Source organism: Daktulosphaira vitifoliae, unplaced genomic scaffold (genome assembly GCF_025091365.1).
Source record: "Daktulosphaira vitifoliae isolate Bord-2020 unplaced genomic scaffold, ASM2509136v1 Scaffold_1, whole genome shotgun sequence".
NCBI lineage: Eukaryota > Metazoa > Arthropoda > Insecta > Hemiptera > Phylloxeridae > Daktulosphaira > Daktulosphaira vitifoliae.
This window is the reverse complement of record NW_026099572.1, coordinates 84,503,112-84,518,983: the sequence shown is the minus strand read 5'-3', so window position 1 is coordinate 84,518,983 and position 15,872 is coordinate 84,503,112. Positions and strand designations below refer to the sequence as shown.

Genomic DNA, 15,872 nt, shown 5'->3' with positions numbered 1-15,872 from the left:
CGAAAATGGCTACAGAATGCTTTTTTCGTGTGAAAATTCTCGATTTTATTATTTATATTATATTTAACTTTATAATACTATAACTTATTGAAAAGTTTATGGATCCACACAATTTTTTTATGACAAATAATATTTTTTAATAAACCCTTTTTCATTCGACATACTTAACCCTAATCAGGATATTAATAAGGAACCAGCAGATCAAGTAGCTTTTGGAATAAAACACCAATTTTTTTAAAATTAAACACTATCTAAAGATTTGCATCGAAGCATTTATTTTTGATAGTGATTTTAATCACTGTCAGATATCATTTACTTGATCCAACTATGCCACGTCACCACTGTGCCGCGACCCCCCTGTGCTGGGTTGGGTTTTTTTTTAGTTTTTTCTACTTTTTTTTTTTAAATATTTTGTATTCAAAACTTATTATTGAAAGTCATTTATAGAACTTAATTTGTGTTGTGTTAATTTAATTATTGATAAAAGTTTGAACATTACATGCAAATACATATTTACTTTTCAATTATAAAATTCAATAATCCCTATTTTTAAATAGGATCCAGAAGATTATTAGATGTTATGGATGTTAACACTCAAAAAAATTTTGAAATGACAATGAAAGAATGGACAAAATATTATGAAGATCCAGAAAAAGATAAATTATTAAATGTCATTTCTCTAGAATTTAGTCATACAAAACTAGAAAATTACATTAAACGTCCAAATATTGTATGTTTTTTAAACTAACCTATTATCTTATTTGATTGTATATAAAAAAAATATATATTTTTTTATAGGTTCGAGAGTTAGATTGGGTGGATTGTGTATGGCCTAAACATTTAAAAGAAAGTCAAACAGAATCAACAAATGTATTAGATGAGATGATGTATCCTAAAGTACAAAAATATTGCTTAATGTCTGTTAAAGGTTGTTATACTGATTTTCATATTGATTTTGGTGGTACATCTGTATGGTATCATATTTTACGTGGTGCAAAGGTATACATTTTTATCAAAATTAATATTTGCAAATTATAAATAATTTTAATATTATTTTTAGGTTTTTTGGCTTATACCACCTACAGAACAAAATATGAAATTATATGAGCAGTGGATATTATCTGGAAAACAGGGAGATATATTTTTTGGCGACACTGTTGAACAATGTGGTCGTGTATCATTAAGTGCAGGTGATACATTCTTTATACCTACTGGTTGGATACATGCTGTTTATACACCAAAAGACTCACTAGTGTTTGGTGGTAACTTTTTACATTCATTTGGGATAGAAAAACAATTAAGAGTAGCTGAAGTAGAGGAATCCACTAAGGTTAGCTAATATTAGATAATTTGCTTGTCCGATTTATTATATTATATGTCATTATTTAGAATTGTTATAATTTAATGTAATTGGAAAACATATTTAAATTGATTTTGTAATTTTAGGTTCCACAAAAATTTAGGTACCCGTTTTTTACTGAAATGTTATGGTATGTTTTGGAACGTTATGTTTATTGTGATTTAGGAAAGTCCCACTTGACTGAAGGTGCTGAAACTACTCCGCCTCCAGTTGAACATGTTCATTTTACTAAACTAAAAGTTTATGGATCCGCACAATTTTTTTATGAGAAATAATATTTTTTAATAAACCCTTTTTCATTCGACATACTTTATCTATTCGAGATATTAATAAGGAACCAGCAGATCAAGTAGCTTTTGGAATAAAACACCAATTTTTTTAAAATTAAACACTATCTAAAGATTTGCTTCGAATCGTTTATTTTTGATAGTGATTTTAATCACTGTCAGATATCATTATACTTGATCCAACTATACCACGTCACAACTGTGCCGCGACCCCCATGTGCTGGGTTTTTTTTTTATCTTCAACTCAAAAATATTTTTTTAAATAATAAAAAATTTTTCTTACTTTTTAAAAAGGGCTAAGCCTTATAGCGTACTAATTTTGCTGCAATTATGCATTATCTATTAAAGTTAGTAAATTGTGTATGTTGCCGTTTGGAAAATAAATTTGTGGCCCTTATAAAGTATAAAGGATGAAAATACATTATGTTTAATAAATTGAGAAAAATACGGAATAATAATAACGTAATTAAATCATTATTTTTATTTTTTATTAATTAAGTGGTTAAAATTAAAAAGAATCACTTTGATTTTATCCTAAAATTTACTTAACTTTTAGTTTAAGGAAGGCTTTCTTTAAAAATTGATTTTATTTTTATTTTTATACATTTAAACACCATAAATGCACCTCAAGGTGGGTGTATAAATTATATAAGTGCAACTTATACAAAAAAAAATTTTCATATTGTAGCAGTTATTTTGAATTTTACAACTAGAGCGCGTTCTTTATTCTTATTCAAATTTACTACTATAATAAAGTATAGCCATAAACCAACAATCAAGCTTAATTTGAATAGAGGTTTTGGAATTTAACTCTAACAGAATTTTCAATTAATAATTTTTTTAAATTTAAGGGGATATTAGGTAATTGAATATAATATACCCAGATATACTGAGAATATCCATTAAATGACGTATTTACGTAGGAGCCATGGTCCAGGGCGACAGGCTGTATTATTATTTAGGCAAATGGCTTCAGTTTGACTACATTTTGGACATTTAAACAAGTTAGATTAAGTAAAAAATAAATGCATTCTAATGACTTTGAGTAAAAATTATGTTCTTAAATTGTTGAAATGATATTCCAAAATTTAATTTTAATACATATATTATTATATACATTATTCATATATATACATAAAAATGAATTCATAAGTTACAAAAAGAATATTGATATTAACAAACGTTCTGTTCATGTTGTTCGACTCCATTTATCGCATCTTTTTCGATCATATAACTTAGAAGATCTAAAACCCTTTTAGCATATCCTTTTTCATTATCATACCATGCATTTATTAAAATCAACTTATTAATTGCATTCATGTAATTCATATCTACAACTGCCGAATGCTCACAACCTATAAAATCAGAGCTGACACAATAATCATCATTATAATGAACTATCCCTTTCATTTTGCTCTTTGCTTGTTCCATTATTTCTTTTTTAACATCATCTAAGGTCATTTCTTTTTTAACACTACAAAAAAAAAATATGATAAAATAGATTTAACTTGGTTTAAGCCAAATTTTTAAATTATATTAGTTCAATAACTTCCCCTGAACTAATATAAATTGCCAAAAGAATTTCTTCTTATAATTCTTGTTTAAACATTATGAAATTGAATTTTTTGTCAGTCTACAGCAACAATGTGATTTGCCCCTTGCATAACGACTAACTATAATAGCAAGAATCGCTATCACCTAGAAGAGGTGTCACACCTATCAGATATAATTACCACATCATAAAAGGAATTTAATTTTAAGTTAATTAATAATTTAATTTAAGTTAGTATGTTGTTAACTGTAAATTATTATAACATCTCGTGGTTTAAATACCATAACTATGATAATTGAAGTTGTATGGGATTGATATGCAAAACATATCTAGCCGGTTCTAGATTAAGAAGCAGAAATAAAGTACACACGAGTACTTAAGATACTGGCGCAATAATAATAAATATTACATATAAGGTTAATAAGGAAATCTAATTTAATTGTTAAAAAATAGAATTAAGTTAAACACGGACAAAACGAGTGTACGAGTGTAACGAAAACCATGTCTACAAAAATAGGCTACAATATAAATGAAATAAAATATTTAAACAATAACAAATAATATAGCAAATATCTTTATAAGATATTGGAACACATCTGACAATGTAATCGGAAATTAATGATAAACACCAGGAGCATTCTCTCGCTCATTAGCGTTAGCTAGAAGAAAGACGAAACACGTGCTATCTACGCATAAATAAAATAAAGTTAATTTATAATCAAATAAAGTGAAATAAAATAATTAATAAAACACAGCTTATTACATAAATATAATGATAAAAAAAGAAAGCGATAGCCGGTGTACGAAGACACATCAGATGGTCTATATGCTTTGTCGAAAAGACCTGGCCGTTCGCCGTTGGCATCTCTACTCCATCATTGAAAACAACAGTAATAAAAAAATAAGAACATATACACTCTAGCGCGGTCAATGGCAGTAAGACGGAAGAAGTGCCAAAACCGATTCAATAGCTTTTTCAAATCGATAACGGCCAATCTTTTTGGGAGCAATCAATACCGATAAACAATTAGATTTTAATTGTATTTATTCTCCCTTTTATCTTACCTAGCCGTCAGTGGCAAAAAAAAAAGATTCTTTCGCGATAAAAAAAAGAAAAACAGATAAATAGACATAGCAACAATTATAAATAGTCCACTTTAAAATTTGTGACGTTACAATTTGTGTCATATACACAATTAATTTTTACTAATATTTATAGATTAAAAATTAGTTACTTTATAAAAAGTTTTAATAGAGAAACGTTCATTATCGGAACTCTAACAGCATCTCCATGTATTTTACCTTGTAATTCGGGAATTAGAATTCCAACAGCTTTGCCCGCTCCGGTTGTACTCGGTATAAAATTACCAGGCCCGGATCTCTAAGTAAAAATGATTTTGTATTAATAATATATTTAGAATTATTTATCATTTTAAGATAGTCTATGAAACTGAGTATTTAAGACATAAAGGTTTGGAGATTCGATTTCGTAATTTTGAGTTGTATGGTTGCCAATTTTCACTACTACTAAATATATTTTACTGAACAATACCTTAATAATAAATCAAACCTCTATTTTAATCAAAATATAAATTGCTTACAATTTTTGTTGTATCATCTTGGATTGTCTGAGAAGTTGTCATGGAGTGTACAGAAGTCAATAAACAATTATGTACACAAAATTTATCATGTATGATCTTAATTATTGGAGCTGCACAATTAGTTGTACATGATGCACATGAAACAATTTTCATAGATTTTCTATAGTTGAAAAAATTTACTCCTTTGACAAATATTGGAGCATTTCGACTAGGTGTAGTTATAATAACTTTTTTAGCACCCGCAGTTATATGTTTCTACAAAATATTGAATATTTCATCTTATTATTATATTTATATTTAAAAAATTGATGGATTATTCCAAAAGCTATATGATCTCCTATTTCCTTATTTATAACCTAGTTACAAGTTTTATGATTTCTAAGTGTAATATATTTAAACGGAAATGATTTTATTTAAAAAAAAGTGTATCGAATAAAAGAGATATACAAATATTATTTCTCATAAAAAAATTGTATTGATCCATACTTTTTTCAAAAAGTTATAGCATTTTATAGTTAAAAACGTGAAATAAAAAATCGAGAATTTTAACACAAAAATTGCATATGGTAGCCATTTTTACTTTGAATACAAAATAAAGTCAGACATTTTTTTTTCAATAATAAAGTATATTACATAAGCATTAATTTAAGGTATATATAAATGTGTCAGTATTTCCTGAACACTTTCAAAAGTTAAAAAAATAAAAAAAATTATATTAACTTGGTAATTTTTTAAAAAGTTATGGCAGTTTTAAGTAAAAATAATTGAAAAAATGTCAAAAATTATCGATTTTTAAATTTTAAATTTTTTTGGAGATTTACGAGGAACAAGGGAAATTTTTTCTTTATTTGAGGGTAGATACGACTAGATACGATTTGTGATATTTTGATGTACCGTTGAAAGAAATCGATGTGGTGAGAGCTGAAAAAAAGTGGTAACAGACACAAAAAAAATACATAAAAATAAAATTAATAACATCTCAGCTTCGAATCGAAGCTAAAATAATTAGAAATTATTAAGAAAAAAGTCAACATTTTATATGTTAAAAAAATGTATACTAAATATTAAACATATATCTTGGCGACTAAACAAAAGTGTATTTTTCTCATAAAATACACAAAGAATGTAAGCTATAAACATATAAAACATTTATTAGGAATAATATACATTTTCATTTTTCGGCATTTGATACGTTTTAAATTTTCACTCTTAAATTGTGCACGGAAATTTTATTTTATTTATATAACTAAACGAAGAAAAAAAATTTAAAAAACTTTGTTCCCAAAAAAATATATTTAATGTTTATGAAATTTTACTAAAGACTTTAGTACGCACATACATATATGCATAGTATTTCATAAAAAAATTAACAATTAAATAGTACCATAGCTAATTCTACAGTACTAAATTGTCCCGAAGCGTCCAGAATATAGTTTACGTCGGTATCTTTCCATTTGATATTTTCTGGTTTACATTCATGAAATACTCTTATTGATTTCCCTAAGAATATATTTTTTGTAAAAGTGATTAATTTTTAATTATATCTTCTCAACTTTTAAATTCTTACCATGTAATATTAATTCATTATCTTTTACTTTAATTGACTTATCAAATGGTCCATGTATAGAGTCATAAACCAATGATCTTGCTATTTCCTCAATACTTGCAAACGGCTCATTAATAGCAGTTATCTACACGAGGGAGATAAATAAATCTTGGAATTATAGTAAAGATTACTTTGAAGGGGGACTCTAAGAAAATTGTACCCACTCTACCTAAAATTATAAAGTATAATTTCTTTATGCAATTAAAAAGAAAATACTTTTGGCGGAGATTCAGATCCCACGAACTCCCCTTGATACGAGTCAAAATATGGTTATCTTTTTATATAATATGTACATACATTTATATTCGAACTTGTAGCTAATCTTAACAAGCATTTGCCTATACGACCTAGTCCATTAATGGCAGCTGATGAACCTGAATTATGTCTTAAATTTAAAATATTTCTTCTAACATAAGTAACTAAATAATTTTTATTGAAAATATTAGACATTTTTTTAACTAAAAAAATCATTACTTTAATAGTTAAATAATTTAAAAATATCAACAGAAGTGTTAACATGGAAACAATGTATTAAACATGTTTATTTACAATACAATGCGTATATCTTAAAATTTAGTTTGAATGAAAAACTCCTATTAGGGATTTTTAAATTAAATATAATTATTATTCAGTAAATTTGATTAGCATTTAAAATAATTTATTAAAGTGATTTAAAAAGTTAATTATAACTAAAGTAAATTAGAAATTAAATTAAGGATTTATTAAATTTTTATTTTATCTTAAGTTTAAACAAGTCATTTGAAAAACTTTTATTTTAAGTTTCCAAGTAGAATAACACATAAAAGTGAAATTTAAAGTTTTTTTTTATCTTTTAATGTAAGATAATAAAATGACAGACAGACATATACAGAGAGACATATATAGCCTTATTAATACGATATTCATCGTTAACCTTAAACTTCTTATAAAACAATAATTAATTAGATAGTTTTTGTTTAAATTATTTGAGATTTTTGAGTGATAAAATATTTTTAGCTCTATCCCTAATCTCTTATAAAGGAACCAACTTTATTTTTTAAAATGACAACATACATATTTAATTAGTTCATATAGTTAAAAATAATTCATCTAAGAAAATGACTGGTCCATAACAACTTTTCAACTAGTAGTTCAGAATTTTTTATATTCAAAACATTTTTATACCTTTGCGAGAAGAGTAGTTGGATTTTTTAGTTGGATCATTATCTATTATATAAACTAGTTAAAAATGTATGCTACATATAAAAATATTAAAATTGTTACTCCTTATCATTATACCTGCGTACTCAAATATACTGAGTAGCAAACTTAAAAACACAATTTTTTAATTTTAAATAAAATATAATATCTATTTTCATGGAAAAATTGTTCCTTATTAAATTTAAATATTAAATAAATTATTTCATGGCAGTAAAATGTGTTGACAATAATATATCTAATTATCGAAATACAATATGTATATTAAAATAACATTAAATAATTTTTGAATACTAATCAAAATATTTTTTGAATCTAGAAGTGAACAATCTTGAAATTTCATTTTTAATTAAATTGAAATAAATTATAAATATAATAAAAAATTCGAGAAATATTTAGCACATGTAATATCTTTCTTCCTGTTATTTTTTTATAAAATGAACTTTATTTGAAATAAAAATATGCAAAGTATATTAAAATGGCATTATTAAAAAGATTTTTAAAAATAAATTTATATTATTAGATAACTGCATATTTTATAGTTCACTATCAATCAAAGTACAAAATTTAATACGCTAAACACGTACATCTTAATATAATACCTAAATTCGCAATATTACAATCACACAAGTAATCTGAAATGAGGAATGGATTCTATTGACCGAAAATTAAATTTCTTTGTTATTTCGTTACTGATTAAAAAAAAGTATTTTCCAAAACTAAAAAATGTTTTAGTTTGGAATAAAGTTTTTGGCCACTAAAACCCTTTTCACATTCCCTGTCACATATATTCGTATTTATAAAAACTTAATGATTCATTATTCAACAAAAATATCTTAAGATAACTAGTATTATTTTTCTTAAAATAAAAATAAATTTAAATAAAATATTTTTATGGCAAATAATTATCATTATTCAATGAATGATGATAATATTCATAGGACTACCCTGTTTAGAAAAAATAAAAATTATACAATGGTTTTTGGAAGCCTCACTTAATTTTTTGAATGTGATAATAAAGAAAAACAACTCTTTGATATAGTTGGAAGAATGTCACGTGATGTTTGTGGTGAATTCCCCAAGCGAACATATTGCCCAAAATTTCTTAATATAGAATTAGAAAATGACATGTTATCTATTGACAAACATCTTCTTCTCCCACGGAAACTTCTATGTAAATTAATAGGTTCTTCGTCTAAAGACATATGACTAACTAATCCTGATTTGCGGTAGAGATCACTTTTATTATTATGGCCAACTAACATTTCTGCTTCCCAATTTTCCCAACGAGGAGAAAAATTTTCATCTTCATCGTCTGTGAAATCCATATCGATTCTAGTATCTTCTCGAATCCATTTTGATTCTGGAATAATTGATCTTGGTAGTTCTTGTAGTTCAATATTTTCTTCTTTTGATCTATTCTCCCAAGATTTATTTATTGAAAAATCAGAACTATTGGAAGATTGTTTTTTATGTTTGTAATTATCATAGCGATATGGCGATACACTTTTAAACTGCTGAGCTATTGGGCACATGACTGTATCCACAGAGTCATTCCTCTGAAATAAATTACAATTGTTATTTGAACTTAAAAATAATACTTTTTTAAATAATATTAAGTAAAATTCATACAATAAATGAATTTTCTTCAACTTCTTCTAGATTACATGAAAAGCTACCTATTAAAGCGTCTAGTTTATCTGTATCGATTGGTTCATCACACAATTTCTAAAAATAAAATAGTGTACCTTTATTAATATAAACATAGTTATTTCCAGTGATTTTGTAAAGAAAACAATGTATTATTGTAAAAAAATATTGAAAATAAAAACAGATACTTTGCTGAACTACCTATACTATTTGGAGTGAAATAATACAATACACTCACAATAATCTGGCAAAAATCAGACGGCGGTATTGGTAGATTAACAAAAACACTGGACTATTGGATGTTTACGTAATCACATAGTATAAATATTATGTACATTTATTAAAATTTCTATGACGCATTGCATACAGAGACGGGTATTATGAATTTTAAGCCTACTGTTTTTAAGGGAAGTAGATATTTTTTACCAGGAGTAAAAATTTAAAATTAAATTATTTATCATTTTTCAGAATAGGCTAGTTAACTAAATTTATAGTCCTTCTTTGTTTATTTCACCAAAAATACAATATTTTAAACTAATAGCAAATCTCATGTATCATAAAAATTTTTAAAATTCATAGTTTAATAAAATCAACCGAACTCGTTTTCAACACACTTCAGGAAAACAAAAATTAATTTAACAATCCCAACGGAGTCTTGAGTAAACGATATATTTTAAGTGTAAAAATCAAATTACCTCTTTGAAATTAAATTGTAACACAAAAATTCATTTTTTTTATACTTCAGATTTCGAGTATAATTTGACATTATAGAGTACATTTTTTAATTTTTATGATTTTCAAACTTTAAAAATAGTTATTTTTTATTTATTTCCTTACAAACAATTTTAAAGGTTGATAATACTTTTAGAACAAGTACTCATTAAATTACAAGAATTTTTAATATATGGAGTGTGTAGTTAGAGTAGGAGTGTATGCCTTATAATATACACTTCTAAAAACTGCACTCGAATTAGAAAACTACCCCCTATTTTTTAAATAGATGGTAGTTTAATAAACAATAACTTGATAATTATCATGTTTTATATAAATAAATAAAACTGTAATTCGTACATTTAAATTAAAACAAAATTATTTAAAGAAAAGGGGGGGTAGTATTCTTTGTAATTTAGATGTAAGTTAAATCAGTCTTACATGTTAATATAAATAAAATTTTTCAAAAGATCAATTAATTTTATAAATTATAAAATTAGTTAAAGAATAATTTTTTTTTGTTTTTCGTTTTATTCTATACTAATATACGTTTGTAGAGAAATGTTTTATAATGAGTTGTATTGGGTTTATATTTTAATGATTAGAATTTAGCAAGAATCATTAGTTATTTGTTAGAATAATGTTAAAATGAGCATGTTAAATAATAAAAATTTGACTACTATTGTAAAAACTTTGAATTTCAAAGTATGATTATTTTTTAAATAAAAATGATTTTAATCTTAGAGTGACTACCTGGTTAAATTGTTCACAAAGAGTCTTAATAGTATAATCTCTTTTGCTTATTTCTGTTTCTAGTTTTTCAATTTTGTCTTGATATTTTTCTTCTACTTCAGTCTAAAAATATGTAAATTAATTTGTGATAAAAAGCAGTTATAAGTCTTCTTTTAATAAGATAATTTCTTATTTTTAAACGTTTCTGTCATTATTTTTATAACAATGACTGCGAGATATCTTTTACCAATATAAGAAATGGAATTTTTCTTTGATTTAGAAATTTTCCTGGTCTATTTTATTTTAATTATAAATTCTTTAAATTTTAGATCTACCCATTGTCGTGAGTGTACGGTAACTTGAGTTAAATTTTTAATTTAACAATTTTTTTTTTATTAAATTAACATTATACTGTAATCTCTTAACAGTATTTTTCATGTTGGAAGAAAATTTGAATTTCTTTTATTTTAAAATTTCTCGAATATTAATTTTTTTTACCTTTTATTATTTTAAATAAGTAATAATCATTTTTTTTTTTTTTATGGAAAATCTGATTTTAAAGTTTTTAAGAAACTATAACGAAGCTAAATATATTATTCATGAAGATAAGGAATTTTTTACAGTAGTAGACAATGATTATAAATGTAAACATCTAATACATTTTTATTTTCTATCAATCTTTTGAATTAATTATTTAATCATAATAAAAAAAACAAGCTTACCAAGTAATTTTCTAAAATTGATTTGATACTATAAATTATTCCATCATAACAACTTTGTTGAGGATTAGTCCTATCAGGTAAACATCGCATAGATTCAACTAACGTCCGATTAGATAATGCTACATTTTGAGTGATCAAAGAAGATTTAAAGAAATCAGTATTATCAGGTGATCTTGTAGGAATAATATCTGGATTTTTATTTTGTGAAGTATTATTACATTCAGGAAATGTCAATAAAGAACCACAAGAATCCGGCGAGGACTCTAAAGTGTGACGTTGATTGAACGTTACATTTCTGGTAAGCTTTGAATGTCTTGCAGCATATCCCTCAATTGTTTGAGATGACATTAACTGCCTGACTCGGTCATTGCCAAGACAATCAGATGACAATCGTTTAAGTATATTTTTTAAACGTATACGTTCAGATGTTTCATTTGTGTCGTCAGAGACTACAGATAATTCTGTCCGTTTCTTTTGATTTCTCATGACAAGTTCTAAAGCAACAGCTTCTGAATGACTACGAGATAATTTGTTAAATTGCATAAAATTTTTACATCCTGCAGAATCTAAACTAGCGCTTCTTAAAAACGCTTTTTCTTCAAGTTCTGCTAATTTTTGGCGTTCATTTAAAATTTTTAGTTTTTTCACAAACGATAATCCTGAATATTCAGGTGATAAATCGTTAATTGAATCATAACGTTTTTTTGTGCCTGCGAGATTTAATAATTTTGGTCTTGGGACCAATCTAATATCACATGAATCCTTAACATTACTTTCAGTACTTTTAACTAAATTATTATGAGCCGATATGTTTTGAGCAATCAACGAGCCCTGTTTATATTGGTTTTCTAATGTTTGGCACATCATTATGAGTTTTGTAGGTTGATTTTCACCCACAACATTTTCTATTAATGGATCGATAGGCTTTGAATCTACTCGAAAAGATGACAGAGAGTCAACAATAGACTTCTCATCAGATTTCATATCCTGTAATTTAGCCTTAGGTGTGAGTACGGTGGCTTTTTTTAATAATGTCCAAAATTTTGTATTTGATGTGGATTTTTTAGGTCTAACATTTGCCTCTGATAATCTTTGCTTCAGATTAAAAGTTTTAGGTATATCTTTTTTTGGAGTTTTTAATTTGATACTTGATTTTACTTTAGTGACATATTCATGTATTTCTTGATCATTGCGCTTTTGCCTATTTAGCATTGTGGCGTCTTGGTCATTCTTTTGTTTTAGTATTAAAAGTCGTTGTAATAACGGTAAACCAGATCCTATAACTTCTTGATGCATAGAATCTTTTCTAAGTGATTCCGCCGTTACTATTGGTGGAGATAAACATTTTTTTGATTCATTTATACGTACTTCTTTATTGGCTTTGTTTAAAATTGGTATACCAGGAGACAACGGTCTCGGATCTTCATCACTATGTTCTGTTCCAGAAGCTAATTCATCACTCCACACACGAGGCATTCTTCGTAAAATACTTCTACTTCCTGCACTTTCAGATTTTCGGCTACCATAATTTGTCAACGGCTGTAATTCCAAACTTTCCTCAACAACAGCTCTAAAAAAATATTTATCAAACATAAAATAATAACAATGTCATAAAGATAAGTTGATATCTATTTAACTAAATATTAATAATATTCATAATTTATCAATAAAAATAAAACTATTTTACCTAGTTCCTCTACGTCCTTTTGTAAATGCATTGCGTAGGCCTTTCACGTCACTTCGGATTTTATCTACAATCCTAGTACAATTCTCTGATTCATTATTAGCACGAGATTTTAAACGGTCAGCAACTAGTGATTAAATTAAAAATATATAAATTACAAAACATAAAACTTTGAGTTAAATTAACTTTAATCGATTATTTTATAATAAACATATAAAACATGTCCGACCCCAAGTAGTTGGGATTAAGGCAAGGGAAAAGAAAGAAGAAGAATTTTATAATAAACATACCTGCTTTGTTAGCATTTCTTGCTTCCAATAATCGTTTTCTGCCAAGAGTTTGTAAAATTTCTTGAGCCTCGGGATAGTCCTTCATTGCTGCTAAAACGTCTTCACGCGACAAACTGAATAATTCTGAATAACCAACTGATTTTACATCTGCCGTTCTCCTAGTAAAGATGTATACAAATAATATTTTTAACTTTATGATATATATAGTGTCTTCATCATTTAATGAACAGTTAAGAGTTTTCCATATTTTTAAAGTTATTTATAACTTTATATTTTGATGTTATACTCATTATGTTATTATTTTTTTTTTTTATTACTTTTATTAGTCTATTAAAGGCCATAGCCACCTCCCCCTAGGAGGAGGTTTTCTTAACCATTTATACTCCGGGACGGGTGGTTAATCCGTCGCCGAAGAGTGGGATGGCGACTTCAATAACCGAACTGATCTTTCGTACGGCAAATAAAGCCGCCCGTAACCGAGTTTCGAACCCGAGGCAGTGCGCGTCAAACACTACCGCGTTACCCACTCGGCCACACCGTCCCACCATTATGTTAATAATTTTTTTTGAAAAATTCTTTATATTTATAATTAACAAAGACAAACATTTATATTCATTATTAAATTTTGAAAATTGGAACTTAAAACTGTAACTGTAACTTATTTCTAAAATATAATTTAAGAATATTTTTATTGTATTAATAAAATAAGTATCTCACTTGTTAAAGCCATCTAAATTTAAAATACCAATTTCACCGAAAAAATCGCCAGCCTTCATAATTGTTAAAACATGTCCAGTTTCACTACTAAATATTTAAAAGAATTATATTATATTTATCTTATAATACAATATATATAAATATTGTAAAATTACTATTTGAACCACATTGTTTTATAGAAATATTACCTAATAACTTCTAAAATACCATCAGCTATAATAAACATTTCTCTAGCCACTTCACCTTTGCGACAAATTAAATCTCCTGGTGTAAATATATATGCTTTCATCTTAAGTACTAAATCGTGCAAAAACTCAGGCTGGCATTCTTGAAATATTGTCACCTAAAAAGTATGATTTTAGATAAGAACTATTAAATTATTTACAATAAAAAACTTCGATACTTTTTTTAAAACTGCTAAATTTACATGGAGTGCCAATTCTGTCTTGAGCTTGTCAGGTAAAAGTCCCAGAGCTGTGTTAATATCTCCACCACCTTGTATACGTCCTCTGAAACGTATGATAAGTAATTATTAGATTTTTTTTAATTTGAAGTTTATTTAAAGAAAATTATTTTACATTAATACTACATTGTAGAAATGAATTAATTTACCTAGACCACGAATAATCGTACCACCGCAGTACTCGTTTTTTCATTCCACTTGGAACCTTGTGGTGACGCATATATAACTTAGCTCCATCTAACAGTCTTTCAAATTCCAATCGATTTGCATTTCTATTTGTTATAACATTACCTACCTGGCCTAGAATTAAATATCAGTAATGTTTTATAAATAAATATGGGATGTATAATAATTTAATTATAGTATACGTACCTACAATAGTTGCGAATATAAAAACGCCTATTAAGTAACTAACTATAGTAAAAACATACCTAAAATATACAATTTGTATATTTAATTTTAAAACAAATACAAAGCATTTCAGTATAGAAGACTTACTCTGCATTAGTTTCAGGCGTAGGAAGATCTCCGATTGTTGTTAATGTTAGAGTTGACCAATAAAGGGAACCTAAGTATTTTCTTGTTAACGTGGCATAATCTCCTGGTTTGTATGGGTATACCCAATCGCCTTTGAAACCTTCAGCTTCGGATAATAAATAGTAAAAACAACCAAACCAATGAGCTAGTATTAAAAGAATGTGAATTAAATTTATTACTCTCCAAAGATTTGGATAAACTGTTCTTGATTCGACCATATAATAATAGTCGTAAACACGATACACCTAAAAAATGTATTAATTTAAAATTAATAAATTAATAAATATTACATAGATGTATTCATTAAAAATTTCAACGACAAACAATACCTTTTCAACTTCCTATCGAAACTAATATAAGATGCACAGAATGGAATCAAGAAGATATGACAAATCCAATAACTTTTGATCTAATAATTATTCTCTTTGTATGCTATGTTTGAAGCATATTTTTACTATTTCTTTTTTGTTAATTTTGAAATAGCTATTATTAGCGTTTTTCTTACAAAAATTTTTAATGATTGATAACAATATTAGGAAAAGTACTTATTGAATTACAAACATTTTAATACATTAGGTGAGTATTTAGGGGGGCGGATACAGTTCGTATTGGTATATTTTTCTAAGGCATACGCCATCTGCGCTGCATACTCAATCTATGTATTAAAACGATTGTAATAAAATGAATGCTTGTCTTAAAATTATTATCGATGCATCAAAGTTTTTTATAGGTCAAACACTATACAAATAGCTATTTTAAAACG

The 15,872-nt window shown here is 26.3% G+C and overlaps 3 protein-coding genes across 6 annotated transcripts in view; 1 reads left to right on the top strand and 2 right to left on the bottom strand.

Moving 5' to 3' along the window:
- Positions 1-542: 542 nt before the first annotated feature.
- On the top strand, positions 543-1,650 carry LOC126894558 (jmjC domain-containing histone demethylation protein 1-like). The gene is made up of 4 exons (XM_050665667.1): positions 543-730; positions 799-999; positions 1,061-1,330; positions 1,447-1,650. Exons 1-4 carry the CDS (start codon positions 581-583, stop codon positions 1,633-1,635), a joined length of 810 nt encoding a protein of 269 aa, XP_050521624.1. The 5' UTR covers positions 543-580; the 3' UTR covers positions 1,636-1,650.
- A 1,164-nt stretch (positions 1,651-2,814) lies between these two features.
- On the bottom strand, positions 2,815-7,609 carry LOC126895986 (uncharacterized). Its single transcript, XM_050668360.1, has 6 exons — positions 7,571-7,609; positions 6,368-6,491; positions 6,185-6,300; positions 4,801-5,055; positions 4,435-4,580; positions 2,815-3,121 (listed from the first exon to the last, which is right to left on the bottom strand). The coding sequence occupies exons 1-6, from the start codon at positions 7,607-7,609 to the stop codon at positions 2,821-2,823; spliced, it is 981 nt and encodes a 326-aa protein (XP_050524317.1). The 3' UTR covers positions 2,815-2,820.
- Positions 7,610-7,981: 372 nt separating this feature from the next.
- LOC126909805 (uncharacterized) overlaps positions 7,982-15,872 on the bottom strand; it is a 68,575-nt gene continuing 60,684 nt past the window's right edge. For 3 of the 4 annotated variants that reach the window (XM_050692227.1, XM_050692240.1, XM_050692232.1), the window contains 12 exons: positions 15,071-15,354; positions 14,945-15,003; positions 14,722-14,872; positions 14,513-14,618; positions 14,298-14,452; positions 14,110-14,196; positions 13,393-13,550; positions 13,106-13,229; positions 11,419-12,988; positions 10,718-10,819; positions 9,236-9,331; positions 7,982-9,162 (listed from right to left, as the gene is read on the bottom strand). In XM_050692227.1, coding sequence (XP_050548184.1) covers positions 8,599-9,162; positions 9,236-9,331; positions 10,718-10,819; positions 11,419-12,988; positions 13,106-13,229; positions 13,393-13,550; positions 14,110-14,196; positions 14,298-14,452; positions 14,513-14,618; positions 14,722-14,872; positions 14,945-15,003; positions 15,071-15,354 — 3,456 coding nt within the window. In that variant the 3' untranslated portion in view covers positions 7,982-8,598. Of the gene's footprint in view, positions 9,163-9,235; positions 9,332-10,717; positions 10,820-11,418; positions 12,989-13,105; positions 13,230-13,392; positions 13,551-14,109; positions 14,197-14,297; positions 14,453-14,512; positions 14,619-14,721; positions 14,873-14,944; positions 15,004-15,070; positions 15,355-15,438; positions 15,531-15,872 lie in introns of those variants that run through there. The other variant, XM_050692246.1, reaches the window with a different exon arrangement.

Coding starts and splice junctions, on each gene's coding strand:
- LOC126894558 (XM_050665667.1), top strand. CDS start 581: ATGGATGTTAACACTCAAAAAAATTTTGAAATGACAATGAAAGAATGG. Junction 731..798: donor ACATTAAACGTCCAAATATT/GTATGTTTTTTA, acceptor ATTTTTTTATAG/GTTCGAGAGTTAGATTGGGT. Junction 1,331..1,446: donor AAGTAGAGGAATCCACTAAG/GTTAGCTAATAT, acceptor TTGTAATTTTAG/GTTCCACAAAAATTTAGGTA.
- LOC126895986 (XM_050668360.1), bottom strand. CDS start 7,609: ATGATCCAACTAAAAAATCCAACTACTCTTCTCGCAAAG. Junction 6,492..7,570: donor CAACTACTCTTCTCGCAAAG/GTATAAAAATGT, acceptor TCCCTCGTGTAG/ATAACTGCTATTAATGAGCC. Junction 4,581..4,800: donor AAGATGATACAACAAAAATT/GTAAGCAATTTA, acceptor ATTTTTACTTAG/AGATCCGGGCCTGGTAATTT.